The sequence below is a fragment of the Taudactylus pleione genome, unplaced genomic scaffold (assembly GCF_031769625.1).
Source record: "Taudactylus pleione unplaced genomic scaffold, aTauple2 ptg000086l, whole genome shotgun sequence".
NCBI lineage: Eukaryota > Metazoa > Chordata > Amphibia > Anura > Myobatrachidae > Taudactylus > Taudactylus pleione.
The window spans coordinates 11,302,663-11,317,640 of record NW_028284488.1 but is presented as its reverse complement, the minus strand read 5'-3'; the positions used below and the strand labels follow the sequence as shown (position 1 = coordinate 11,317,640).

General features: G+C 43.6%; 1 protein-coding gene across 1 annotated transcript in view; it reads left to right on the top strand.

The window, feature by feature from the left end:
• The window catches only part of MKLN1 (muskelin 1), a 117,563-nt gene that overhangs the window by 38,643 nt on the left and 63,942 nt on the right, over positions 1–14,978 (top strand). The window contains exons 6-8 of the mRNA XM_088468697.1: positions 3,689–3,881; positions 4,443–4,520; positions 6,631–6,696. Coding sequence (XP_088324823.1) covers positions 3,689–3,881; positions 4,443–4,520; positions 6,631–6,696 — 337 coding nt within the window. The remainder of the gene's footprint in view (positions 1–3,688; positions 3,882–4,442; positions 4,521–6,630; positions 6,697–14,978) is intronic.

The following is a 14,978-nucleotide window of genomic DNA, read 5'->3' as shown; positions in this document are numbered from 1 at the left end:
ACTGCTGTGTCAGCTCGCCATTCCTTGTGGCTGCGCTCCTGGAGGGTGGACGCTGATTCTAAAAAAGGCTTAGAATGCTTGCCTTATAACAGTGAAATCTTGTTTGGTGTGGACTTAGACAAGATTGTGGACACATTGGCAGCTGCTAAGTCAGCATTTCTGCCCTCTGCATCTACTTCTACGAGACCACAGACCTCGTCCTTTCGGCCCCAAGGGAATCCTAAAGGTCAAGCCTTTCCTCTGCAGTCTTTTTAGGGACTAACTGCTAAGCCGAAGAAACAGGCCTGGAATACAAGACATCCAACTTCTAAGTCAGAAGATAATCCCTCAGCCTGACTGGACGGGGATCCCAGAGTGGGAGGCAGACATCTTCAGTTCGCCCAGTGCTAGTGTCAGACCACCACAGAAACTTGGGTAAGGGAAGTGGTCTCCCATGGGTACGCCCTCTCGTTTCGCAGAAGGCCTCCCCACCAGTTTTTCTGCACAAGCCCTCCTTCAGACAAGGACAAGGCCTTGCAGATCCAGAAAGCCATTCAGTCCTTGCTGCAAGCAGGGGTCATTCTACCAGTCCTGTTACCCTAGCGATGGACGGGTTATTATTCTACACGCTTTCTCGTCCAGAAGCCGAACGGATCTCATCGGCCTATACTCCATCTCAAATCCCTGAACAAATCCCTCAGGGTACCTCGATTCCGGATGGAAACCCTACGCTCCATCATACTGGCTATGGAACCTGGGGATTTTATGGTATCGCTGGATATTCAGGATGCATACCTACATGTACCCATTGCGCCCTCTCACCAAAGTTATCTCAGGTTTGCTATACAACACCAGCACTTCCAGTTTCGGGCTCTGCCTTTTGGCCTGTCTACTGCACCTCGGGTGTTTACCAAAGTTATGGCTATCGTGGCGGCCCACCTGCGGTGTCCGACTGCTACCTTACCTGGACGACCTCCTATTGTTGGCAGGGTCTCCAGAAGTACTCCACCACCATCTGCAGCTAACAATTTCTGTTCTCCAGACATGGGTGGTTAATCAATTAGAAGAAGTCGTCCCTGACTCCATCCCAGAGGCGTAGTGACCGGCACACACTTTTTTATCAGGGTCGTTGAACAGTGGTGGAAGCGGCCCTGCCAATCAACATATTGTAACTTCGGGCTGTCTTCCGAGCTCTCAAGCTGGCCAGGCACATACTTTGCAGAAAGCCCATGCAAGTTCAGTCAGGTGTCCCGCATTCTGACATGGACAGAAGGTAATCTCCCAGCCATATCGGCAGTGTTCATACTGGGATTTCTCAATTGAGAAGCGGACTTCCTCAGCCGTCACAACGTGCATCCAGGGGAATGGTCTCTTCACCAAGAGGTGTTTTCAACTCCTAGTGGACAAGTAGGGCCTTCCAAATGTGGACCTCATGGCCTCCCAACACAAACTGCTAGTGTACGGGTCCAGAACAAGAGATGCCGAGGCGATCTTGGTAGACGCCCTGTCTTAAAGTGGACCTTCCAGTTTGCATACCGGTTTCCTCCAGTCTCCCTTCTTCCTCGAGTCATTCAGAAGGAGGCACGGTCCTGCTGGTGGCTCCAGCGTTTCCCAGGCGTCACTGGTACTCAGATCTTTAGAATCTCTCCATCGACACTCCGTTGCTGTTGCCTCAACATCCGGACCTGTTGTCTCAAGGTCCTTGCCTTTTCCCGGACCTGGGTCGTCTGTCTTTGACGGCATGGCTCTTGAGACATCCCTCCTAAGGTCCAAAGGATTCTACTGCTCTGTAGTAAAATCTAGGCTCAGATGTTTCGGATAATTTGGATTTTGGCTTGCCTCCAAGCGGGATTGGATCTCTGTCTCCGCTTAGTCTCACTGAAGGTGCATGTTTCTGCCCTTTCAGTTTAGTTCCAACGCAGGCTTGCTCCTCTTCCGGATATTCGCAGCTTTCTACAAGGTGTCCTCCGGATTCAGCCTCCCTTTGTCCCTCCAGTGGCTTCTTGGGATTTGGCTGTGGTCCTTTGGGCCCTCCATTTGAACCCCTGACTTCTGTGGATCTAAAATGGTTAACTGCTAATACTTTTTTTTTTTTTTTTCCTCTAGCCATAGCTTCCGCTAAAAGTGTCAGATTTAGGGGCACTCTCTTGTCGCTCCCCATGTGATATTTCACCAGGACAGGGCGGTACTTCGGACTTGCCCTGGGTACCTCCCTAAGTTTGTTTGTAGTTTCCACATTAATGAGGTAATTATTGTACCTGCCTTTCAGTCTCCAGACCTTTCGGCAGATGAGGCCTCATTGGATGCGGTACGGGCCCTCAGGGTCTATGTGGACCGTACCAGTTCCCTTCGGAAATCGGACTCCTTGTTTTGTCCTCTATGGTTTTTACAAGAAGGTCTGGCCAGCCAATAAACAGACATTGGCTAGATGGATTCGAAGGACGATCTCTGAAGCTTACACTCAGGAGAGCCTTCCTGTTTTGCCTTCTGTAACTGCTCATTCTGTGGGTACCTCATGGGCAACTTGCCGTGGCTCCTCGGCTGTACAGCTTTGAAAGGTGGCCACGTGGTCTTCTGTCCAGACGTTTCTAAGGTTTTATGCCTTTGATACCTTCGACTCTCAGGATGCTTCCTTTAGGCGCTGGATTTTCCTCTCAGCGCAGGAGCGTCCCCACCCTTAAAAGGACTGCTTTGGACATCCCCAAGGTCTCTTTGTGGAGCCTATGGACCCTGAAGAAGAAAATGAGTTCTGGGAGAACTTACCTTTGTTTAACTCTTTCTTCTAAATGCCTAGGGTCCACTGGGCACCCACCCTGACGCACCTGGCTTCAAATTGTCTTCGTTCTGGTCACCGGTTTTCAGTCTCCTATGTGAGAATGTGATTCTTGTGTGTGCCAGACTTTCTTCTTTTTTTTTTTTTTTTTTTTTTTTTTTTTAAATATATTCTCTTCCTGGCTTATTATGAACTGAGGTACCTTGGGGGCGGGGTACAGGAAGAGTGACCTGGTGCATCCTGGGAGCAAAAGTTTAACTGCATGGTGCCCAGATGTCCAAGCAATCACCTACACCCCAAGGGCTCCCTGTGGACCCTATGGACTTCGAAGAAAGAGTTAACAAAGGTAAGTTCTTACCATAAGTCTTATTTTTAGACAGGATTTTTACCTGGCTATCGTCTTATGTGTTTTGTTCTTTATGGTATGTACTGTACTAGTATTTAGATGCACACCAAGACTCATTGTACTCTTAAACTGGTGTTAGACCCTGCTTAGATGGTCTGTGTGGATGGTTTCCTTTTAATTACATGTAATGCATTGCTGACAGCGGACAGACCAATGGCTTAACTTGTGGATTGCTTAAGGATATGGTGTTTTGCGTGTCTAAAATGTTTTTAGAAACTTTTTCTAATTTTGGTTTTATTTAGAACATTCTACTGCATAGTAACAAGTATAAATAAATCTTCTGTCCTAAACTACAGCATCTTTAACCCAAAACCTTTGCAAGATTGGAATCTGCTGGATTTACTCTGCGTAATAGAATTAGTCTTGTTGTCGTTTTGTTGTACCTTATTTTTTGTGTGGTACGTTTGCTAATCCATTTCTTAAGTGTCAAATGTGCTCGTGTCAGTATATCTCATTGCAAACAATACCAGTTGTAGCTGCTGATAGTATTTTTAGTAAATTTGCTCATCCTTCTCCTTGTGTTCCAGTAGTACCGTGAACAAGAAGCTATTCGTCTTTGTCTCAAGCACTTCCGCCAGCACAACTACACAGAGGCTTTTGAATCCTTACAGAAGAAAACAAAAATTGCCCTAGAACACCCGATGTTAACGGAGCTGCATGACAAGCTAGTGCTGAAAGGAGACTTTGATGGCAGTGAGGAGTTGATTGAAAAAGCCGTAAATGGTAGTAATGGTCACTTCTACAATATGTACACAGTATTGTTTACACTCTTCTGTTCAACACTTGGATAATTTTCTATTTTATATTATGTCAGATGGTTGAATTTATATAGAATTTTATCAAGTGATCACTGTTCATAATAATCTAACATTGGTAAGGGTTTGCAGAGAGATGGATCATGCACGTTTCTCCAGCACAAACTGTAAAGGCTAAAGTAAAAATCTAAATATAATATGAAGATGATAATGTGTCCCGTCCACCTTCTTTCCCAGTTATTGCCTTAATTCCATTTGTACAGGTCAGATTCTTGCTTATATGGTAACCTGACTGCTTACATTTTAAGTGGGAGGAAAATAAGAAATTTGTGTAAACCGTTTTGGATCACAATTGGTGGCTTTTTTAATATACAAAATGGAGATTTTTCTCCTGTGAAGTGTACTGCGTGTCCCAGTGGTATTCTGATGAAACTTTGGCTATCCAACTTCAGTCCATAGTCTCTAAGTATGTGTGTATGTATGGACATCAGTATAATGATGAAATGATTTAATTTAGTTTTTTTCACAGATGGTCTATTTAGTCAGTATATCAGTCAACAAGAATATAAACCACAGTGGAACCAGATAATTCCTAAGAGCACAAAAGGTAGCTACAACAAGTATTTTGTCTAATTATTTATTTTTATTTTTTTTCAAGGAAAGATTTAGATTTTTGTATTACGTTAATTAAATATTGGGGACTGGATAGTAACTGCTTGAGTAATTTAAATATTGCTTTTATTTGACCTCCTGTTTAGGCATTGATAGATGGACAACTAAGAAAATGTATGCGCTTTGTACTACACTAAACCACATATTTTCTTGCAAAACCACCTTAGAAAATCCCAATCTAAGAAGGCTGAGGTAGCAGGTGAATTAATGATTGGCTTCCCAAAAAGCATAAGTGTTGGAACAACCCCTCACCATTCAAGATTTACAAGCCCTTAAAAATCCTCTTACTATGGAAAGAGTCCTGGCCAAGATTGTTTTTCTAAAACCTAAAATGCTTAAGCTGCATACACACGCAACGATTTTGTAAATTAACGATTTTATTAAACTATTTTCGGTCATTTTTTCAAGGGAAAAATTAACGAAAATCGTTTACTAAAATCGTTCATTTACTAAATGTAATGAACGATTTTTTTGAACTGCAAACTATTTTTACTTATTCCCTTAATAGAAATCGTTGAGTTGGTCAGTCCGACTAAACTACAAACGTGAACTCGTATGAACGATAATCGTTCATTGTTTTAACTTAGTAAGTGATCGATATAGTTTATCGATCGTTCAAAAAATCGTGTGTGTATGCACCTTTAGTCTATGCATTTAGGGGGATAATCATGAAAGCTTGGATAGAGATAAAATTGTGAGGGATAGTACCAACCAATCAGCTGTTAACTGTCATACAGGCTATGTTTTATCTTTCACAATTTTCTCTCACCAAGGTTTCATGAATACCCCCTTAATGAGTTTTCTACCCAGTCCTATTTTTGTAGGCAGACTCTAGACCGACGTCACAGTGCTCCCCTAAAAAAGAGGGTCGATTGCTGTGCTATATGCCTATATCCCTGCAAAAACATGGTAAATTGCTTGCAATGCTTATCAAAACAAGTTAAAGCCTTGTGTCCCACTTGAGTCCATAACTATCTAGTGTGATGAATCCAACTTTATTATGGATTAATACCTCAAAGGTCACATACCTTATGCATCATATACTGTATCTGAGCACATGATACAAGCCCTACTACTATAAGTAGATGTAGAAAGGCATTAGACATGATTGGCTGGAAGCTTATAATGGGGTTTCCTGGAGCATATGGTAGAGGTTCCTTCTTGTATAACAATATCTTCGCTTTGGTATTGTTGCCTCATTCGTAATTAGTCAATATTAAACATGCATTACCACAATTGCATATTTGGCCTTAAATATGTTACCAATTGTCATTATTGCGCTCCATGTAAATAAGGCATAATTTAAAAGAAAACCTGACTTTTCTATAAATTTTGAGCTGTATGACTTTGTGCTCCATGCTATCCAGTGTTGTTCATTTTAACATATCATTTATAATATTCATTTTTTGTATTTTGGTTATTAGTATTTTTTTCTGTTTTATACAGATTTGTAGTTATATGTCTTTAATGTGCGTTTGAATATTTTCTGTTGTGTTAATTGCTAATATAACACTTGTTTATCCGTTAATGTCCACTGCTTTGAATGAGTTATTCAATATGTATGTACACTTTTATTTTTATTTTTTTGGATCATGGACGTATGTACTATGTTTGAACTATCGAAACCTTGTGCGGATCATAGCTCTTGACTTCTGTATCTGTCTTCAAGTAATACAGTACATGGAATAGTCTTTAATACCATATAGATAAAGAATCTCTTTTCCTGAAACCCGGTATACAGAAAAGTCCAGAGCATGGACATAGAAACTTACTGCTGCAACTTCAGTGATTTTCCCATATGCTGAGACGTAATCATAGTGTTCCTGCTTATAGTACCTGTATAGAGATGTGCTAAACAGTTTATTTAGGACAGATTGGTAACTTTAAATCTAATTTATGCAAAGTGCTCCAAATTATGGAAAATACCTTCTCTGGAAAACGCCATGTGTCATACATTATAGATAATCCTATATCTTTAGTACATTTATGGTAGAATAGGTTCCTTTTTTATGTAACTTGTTCCATTATTTTTTTCCTTATTATAGGGGATGGAGAGGACAGCAGGCCTGGAATGAGGGGAGGACATCAGATGGTCATTGATGTACAATCTGGTAAATAGATTTGGACATGCTATTGTGACTTTAAATAGGGAATGTGGTATCTTAGTGAAAATAATGAAAGTCCTTCCTCAATAGGGGTCCTGCTTTTGTCATATCTGACTACTATTTCCAGGGTGCTGCTCTGCAGTCCGTGCCTCCATTATGTGCTATATGAAAGCATACTACAGTATAGTGTGCATTATACATGTGCTGTCACACATAGCACATAACAATGAAGCCGCTAAAGTCTGTATAACTGTTAAGAGATGTGGGACTCTTGCTGCTATTTTTTTTTTTTTTTTTTTTTTTTTTTTTTACATCATTGCTATTACTGGATTGCAGGGATAGGTTCACATAGGGACACAATTCTGTAAGCATATGAGTCTCTAGCGTGTGTGGGAGGTATAAATAATTTTAATGCTCATTATCAGAATATACACAAAGTACAGGCTGAAGAAGCAAGCATTCTTTTATCTGGATTGCATGAAGATTGCCAGCATCAAGGCTGTGTGAAAAACTGCCCAAGATTAAAGAGAACTGTTTGACCTGTCATTCATTGTATAGTTGTAAAGGATGCTTTTGAAGGGGGTAAGTAACATCTGTTTTATATATAAATTCTGAATATCTTTCTTAAAGGTTATAAACCTTAATGTGTCCATTTACACCCATCAGCCGTAACATTAAACCCACTGACAGGTGAAATTAAGATTATCTCATTACAATGGCACCTGTCAAGGGGTAGGATATATTAGGCAGCAAGTGAACAGTTTGTTCTTGAAGTCGATGGTTTGGAAGCAGGTAAAAATGGGCATGCGTAAGGATCTGGCCATCTGTGTGTGTTCCATCAGTGGATAACTTGGGAGGAACCATTGATAGTGTGACATGGCATACTTTCATACCTTCGATGGCTCCTACTATTGAATGTTCCCATGTGCGCCGCAGACTTTCGAATCCAGTGCATTTTTCGGCCGGGAGACAGACCATGCCCACGGAGGCGGCACAAGAAGCACATGCCACCTTGCCGGATTATGAATGAGACGGTGGGTGGGGCTGCAGCTGAGGCTGTCCAGTCAGCGCGCACAGCTAGAAAAGGGCAGGCGAGGGAGACTGCAGCAAGCAAGTGGCGGGACCCACTGTTCTCGGTGGAACGAGAATACGTTTCTTGGATACAAAGAGTTAATCAAGCCACGCAAGTAATATATGTTAAAAAGACAACGCTTTGCCCTGTGAGCGATTGCTGCAATACAGGTGTCGGCCCCTGGGCGGGGCCGGTTGCAATATCCAAGATACACACCATGCTATATCACTTCCCTGGTCAGTAATTTAAATTATGGCAGGGCCCAGGCTGGGAGCGGAGCTTAGCGGCAGTGCGGTCCTATCTCTCACCTTTGCTCACATGGCTGCGCCGGGGGCTTCCACTGCTGGTTCCTAGTAGCCTGCCCATGTTAAATTTTTATATAGGCGAGCTGGATTCTACACCTCTTATTCGGGCGCACGTTTTGCACAGACGTCGCCATTCTATCTGCATTGTGTGCTCATAACCTGATGCTGTGCATCTGCAGGCACAAATGTGGCTGTGTATTACTCTGCATTGTAAGCCCTCTTTCATTTAGTGGGAAGCAAAGTATACTGTAGTATGAATAAAGCAGCAGTATTAACATATAATTATAGTTTGCAATACTTGTGCCTGGTACCTGTTGCCGTGATTTTAGTACTTACCGATTAAATCCCTTTCTCCTATTCCATAGGGGACACTAGACCCCCTCCCAGTGCTGTTCCTTGCTGCATTGTTCTCTGGTGCAGCTGCATCTTGGTTGTTTGCAGCGTGTCTATTTGTGGTAGTTCTGTTTCAATCCTTGAACCTTTTCTGGGTTGGTTCCTCTTTTCTACTTTTCTTCCTCCTTTGTTTTCTCTCCTCTCCGCTTGGGCTTGGTTAATCTTAACTGAGGCCAGTGAGGTTTAGAGGGGGAGGAGCCAACTTCTATTCTTAAGAATATTTAAAGTACCAGGCTTCACACACCACCCATCCCAGTGTAACTCCAGAAAGGGATTTAACGGTAAGTACCAAAATCCTGTTTTTGTTTATAGGCACAAAATAAAAATGTCCACAATTTGGAGACTACGTACCTATGGGGAACTAATTTTGAATAAATTTAAGACATTCTTTATTTCTAGACTGTGATGTCCTAATCACTTGTCAGTATCACAATTAAAAATGTACCTCATGTGTGGAATGTTTACAGCAAGCACTGCCCTTTAAATGGATTAGCTTGTTGATCAAATTGTTTTTCGAAATGTATGCAGTGATCGCACTGAGCCACAAAATATCTGAGTCCCAAGGACCCGCCACCTTAACATTTCTGGGTCCCATCATAATTTATGCTTTGGAGCTCCCTATATGCCACCACACTTCCTCACATACCCTAGAATGTCCATCTGGTACCCCCAAGAACATCAGTTTTGTACATAGAGGTCAGACAGCAGTACCCATTGACAATAATGGGGCCTGAAGTCTGCTGCGGTAGTTAGCCTTCTGCAGGAGATTTCTGTGAAATCTTCTGCATTAGACAGTTACATAGCAGTAATATATAAAATTATGCAGAAACTGAAGTATCTGCATAATTTTTTGAAAAACTGCAAACCAATAAATACATTTTAAAAATATACCAAAAAGATTTTCTCTGCTTCTAGTTGTGCATTCTTCTATCCTTTTATTCTGTGAGGTGCATGGGGGCGGCTGTTCTCATGCTGCAGGCCCTTATGGCTCCTCCTCATCTTGGTGTAGGAGGCGGAGTTGGGGACAGGTGTAGGAGGTCGGATGCCAGGGAGTAGGATGTGGGAAGCGGGGAACGTGAGTTAGGAGGTGGGGAGCCAGATTATACGTGGAGGGGAGCTGGGAACAGGAGGAGTAGGCAGGGACAGGAGAAGGGTCTGGGTGCCAGGTATTTGATGTGGAGGAGAGCCACGTACAGGAGGAGGTGGCGGGGAGCTAAGGACAGGAGATGAGGCTGGGTGCCACTGGGTATTAGAGGTGGAGGGGTAGGACAGGAACAGTAGAAAGGATTGATTCTATTTCCCCTTCATCCTAAGGACCCAGGAAAAATGGTCTGGGTGCCACCGGGTATTAAAGGGGTAGAGGAACCACTGACAGGATGAGGTGGAGGGGTAGGCACGGACAGGAGAAGGGGCTGTGTGCCACTGGGTATTAAAGGGGTAGAGGAACCACTGACAGGATGAGGTGGAGGGGTAGGCACGGACAGGAGAAGGGGCTGTGTGCCACTGGGTATTAGAGGGGGAGAGCAGCCGCTGACAGAAGGAGGTGGAGGGGTAGGCGGGGGCTGGGTGCCGCTGGGTATTAGGGGAAAGAGGAAACGCTGACAGATCGAGGTGGATAAGAGGTGTAAGCAGGGAAAGGAGAAGTGCTGCGTTCCACCGGGTATTAGAGTTGGAGGGGAGGCGGTGATTAAATATAGAAACCTGGGGACTGCTGAAGCCAGGCGCCCTGTGGTACTCCCACATTCACAGCAGCCTCACCCGCTGCTCTACCCACTTTACACTTACCTGCCCCAGGGAGTGTATTCACATGCCTGGTCCGCGGTGCCTTCTGTATACAGGATGCCGGGAGCTGTCTTCATGCCGGGAGGTGGGCCGCTCTAAACAGGATGCCAGGAGCGGTCGGCCGCACTCTGCATGCCGGGGAAGTCCTCTAATTCTGGGCCACTCTGTGTACAGCAGTGTTGGCTAACCTTGACACTCCAGCTGTTGTGGAACTATATATCCCAGCATGCCCTGCCACAGTTTTAGCATGCCCTAATAGCAAAACTGTAGCAGTGCATGCTGGGTTATGTAGTTCCATTACAGCTGGAGTGTCAAGGTTAGCCAACACTGGTGTACAGGATGCCGGGAGTTTTCTTCATGCCGGCGGCTGGGCCACTCAGGTTGTCGGGAGCTGGGTCGCTCTGTTAACAGGATGCAAGGAGCTGTCGGCCGCACTCTGCACGCTGGGTAAGTCCTCTCATGCTGAGTGAGCAGCTGCATCAAGCAAGGGGCACGTAACGGCTGGCTCCACCTCCTTTTTTTTGTCTCCCCTGCAGCCGGGCCAGGGGAGATATCAATCAAGTAACCAGGAGTCTCGGGATTGGTCGGCAGCAGAGCGCGTTCCCGGGGACCCACCCATTCAGAAAAAGTGAGTCCCCAGTCCTCATTTGTGGGTAAAATACGCGCTGTAGCGCGTATTTGCGATCACTGGTATGTTCAGCGCCTCTTGCCATTCATCTTCATTTATTTCTCTTCATATATCTTCGAACTAGCAGAGATTTTAAGAGTGCTGACTTAAACTGGGTACCCACTTGTCCAATCCTCAGGAGATCAGACTGTGTATACAATTCTTCTGCAGACCTGGTCGCAGATTCTACATCCAGTCTATGCATACATGCTTGTCCATTTTTCAGCAGACCGCCAGTCTGCTTCTCTTGCCACTGGCATACAAATTTACAAATTAAGGGGCAGAGCTACATTGCACAGTATCTGTGCAGGCTAAGTAATAGGTTAATTGTAAAGGAAAAAAAATGCGTGGGGTCCGCACCCAAATCAGTAACCAACCCTGAACCTCCTGAGCTTGATCTGGTTTTGGAAAATAAGGGGAAAAACTACGTGAGGTTCTCCCTATTTTCCAATAATCAGCACCAGGCTGAACAATCTGGGGGGATAATGCCATAACAGGAGGGCACACAGCATGGGGTCCCCCTGCCTTCACATTAACCAGCCCCAAATATAAAATGGGGTCCCCCCTCCCGAGCAACAACAAGCACTGGGCTTGGAGCCCAGGTCAATGCCCCGCACCCTAGGTGGTGGTAGGTGCGTGGTTCTAGGTGTAAAAAAAAAATGATAATGTTCTTTGCAGGCGGAGTGCAGGTCCCAGCAAGCCTGCCCCGGCATGCTGGCACTTGTGTTAAAAAATGTGCTAGCATGTCTGGACATTAGGGGCCTCTGATACCTGTAGTCCACCTGTAAAGAAAATATTAAAAGAAATACAGGATATTATTTTACTAATTTATTGACCTTCACATAAAGGGCGACTGCCTTTAAGCTCTTTTGCATGCAGGTTATCTTGCATCTTCTGACTTCAGGAACTCTTGCCTGCTCCTTCCCCGCTGTCAGACTGCTATTCACTCCCTTGCGCTGGTTAATATTACCTAGCCCAAAGGGGTGGGGGTGATGATACAGTGTAATGGGATATGCTGCCATTTCGCCCGTAGAGCAGCTGTGGAAACCCACCACCTATGCCCACTGCCAAACACTGTGGTAATGGGACAGGGACTGGATCCTTCACACCATGAAGACCAAGGAGCTCTCCAAATAAGTCAGGGACAAACTTGTTGAGATGTACAATTCTGGGTTGGGTTATAAATAAAAATATCCAATTCTTTGATCCCCCGGAGCACCATCAAATCCATCATTATCAAATGGAAAGAACATGGTACCACAACAAACCTGCCAAGAGAGGGCCGCCCAGCAAAACTCACAGACCGGGCAAGGAGGACATTATTCAGAGAGGCAGCACAGAGACCAACGGTAACCCTGAATGAGCTGCAGAGTTCCACAGCAGAGACTGGTGTATCTGTGCATGTGACCACAATAAGCTGTACACTCCATAGAACTGGGCTTTATGGAAGAGTGGCCAGAAAAAAGCCATTCCTTAGTGATAATAATAAGAAGACATGATTTAGAGTTTTCCAAAAGGCATGTGGACGACTCCCCAAATGTATGGAGGAAGGTGTTCTGGTCAGATGAGACTAAAATTTTACTTTTCGGCCACCAAGGAAAACGCTATGTCTGGCGCAAACCCAACACATCCCATCACCCCAAGAACACCATCCCCACAGTGAAACATGGTAGTGGCAGCATCATGCTGTGGGGATGTTTTTCAGCAGCAGGGACTGGGAAACTGATTCGAGTCGAGGGAAAGATGGATGGTGCTAAATACAGGGATATTCTTGAGCAAAACCTGTTTCAGTCTGCCTGTGATTTTAGCCTGGGACGGAGGTTCACCTTCTAGCAGGACAATGACCCGAACATACTGCTAAAGCAACACTCGAGTGGTTTAAGGGGAAACCTTTAAATGTGTTGGAATGGCCTAGTCAAAGCCCAGATCTCAATCCAATTGAGACTTTGTGGTCAGACTTGAAGATTGCTGTTCACAAGCGGAAACCATCCAACATGAGGGAGCTGGAGCAGTTTTGCCTTGAGGAATGGGCAAAAATCCCAGGGGCAAGAAGTGGCAAGCTCATAGAGACTTATCCATAGTGACTTGCAGCTGTAATTACCGCAAAAGGTGGCTCGACAAAGTACTGACTTTAGGGGGGTGAATAGTTATGCACGCTGAAGTTTTCTGTTATGTTGTCCTAAATGTTTGATTCGCAATATAAAAAAAAACACAACTCCAATTGTATAGGCATGTTCTGTGAATGAAATGATGCACACATACAAACAATCCATGTTAAATCCTGGTTGTGAAGGCAACAAAACATGAAAAATGCAAAGAGGGGTGAATACTTTTGCAAGGCACTGTAATAGGCGAAAAAGATTCGCCTCTGAATAGCTGGAGAAAAGTGTAAATTTTTTATTTAGTGGTGCAAAGTTGGGGAAACCACTCATCCTTTGGGGGGCTGTTCCAAGGGTTATAACTGCATCAAAAAATCCCCCAAAAAAAGAATTGGGGGGGGGGGGGGGGACAAGTTTGCAAACTAGAGAAATAGGGTTCTGGGGGTGTTCTAAGAAGGGGTCAAGTGTTTTTGGGATTGCACGTGCTTTTAGGAGGGTGGACTTCACGTTTATTAAAACTGCACTTTAGAGATTTAAATATGCTAGCACCCATTTTCAGGTACCCCAAATTTGAGAGGACTGATTTTCTCCCCCAAAAAACTGCTGTATACCATTCACCACTTGTGCAAAGACACTAATTGGAGGCAATTGTGGGTGCCCCAAACAGTTTTATTAGGGCTAATCGGACACTACTACATTTATCCCCAATGTTTCTGTATGTTTTTGGGGGGTTCAGGCTGATTTTCCCAATTCTGACATCGCGTGTCGCCGTTTTCGAGTCTTTTGGAATTTAATAGGGCGAATAGCGGCTCCTCGCACGATAAGTTTCCGCGGCTAAAATACACAATGTAGGTAAAGTCCGGCATGCAAAACTTTATTGCATACGCAAAACTAATTGAATACTGCCCAAGGTGTAATAGACTAAAAGGGACTATTCACTTGTGTTGGGCGCTGTAATAATGGGCACCCAATGTAGCAATTCAATTGTTTTGGTGCCCATTAATTATCGCACTTGTTGCACATGGCATCTAAACCTGTCTTAAAGTCCTGGTTTGGTACCTAAACACTGACTTTTCACAAATTTCTGCTCACCTTCTCAGGAGGGGGTGGACAGAAATGCTGAAGGCTATTTGCGCAGGCTTAAAGAATTGAATAGCCTCTGAAAATGCTCACAAAATAAATGTGATTCTTGAAAGTGACAGTGTTTGAAAATTTTAAATTATGGATGTGCATACAGTTTGACTTCATATCAAGTAACTCATTGCAGTTTTTATTGGTTTTATGAGATTTCACATTAAAAATGTAATATACAGTAGTTATATTAATTGCTGCTTTCAATTCCTGTCAAGTATAATCTTTTGCAAATGCCATCTACATAAATAGAGGAAACTAAACATCAATTGGGCATTGAAAGTAAAGTTTTCATCAATATATCCTGTTTTTTTAAGTTACTGATATAAGCACAAGAATATTTCTGTACTGAAATCTTTTAGTTTTTTTCTGTTTGCTGTACAACATTTTGCTAATATTAGAGTAGTCTCTTTCACACTGAGCCCTTGGCACAACTGGTGCTGGTATTTTGGCTGCTAGCCCATCGGATGTGCTTTTCTGTTTCAGATTTCCCTTTTCCAATTTGCCATTTGAATGAAGCTGTTGTCCAGACACAGTTTATGAGCTGTGAGAATTTGTATCCACAGAGAGGCCATCTCATTGTGACAAGCACTGCAAGCTAATCTTGTCAGGAAGGCTAATTACAGTTAATAAACAAATGAACCACCTATCAGTGCAAAAAAGCATGTAATCTAATCTTTCACTACGTTTAACTGGCATAGCCACAATTCCGATTTCTTTACATTTTTATACAGAACTCTGTTTAAAATAGGGATATCAAGTTCACATTAAAATAAGTTCTTAAAAAGAGTTCCTTATATTTTCTATTGCTTAAGTAATAATGGGTCTTTCCTCTCCCC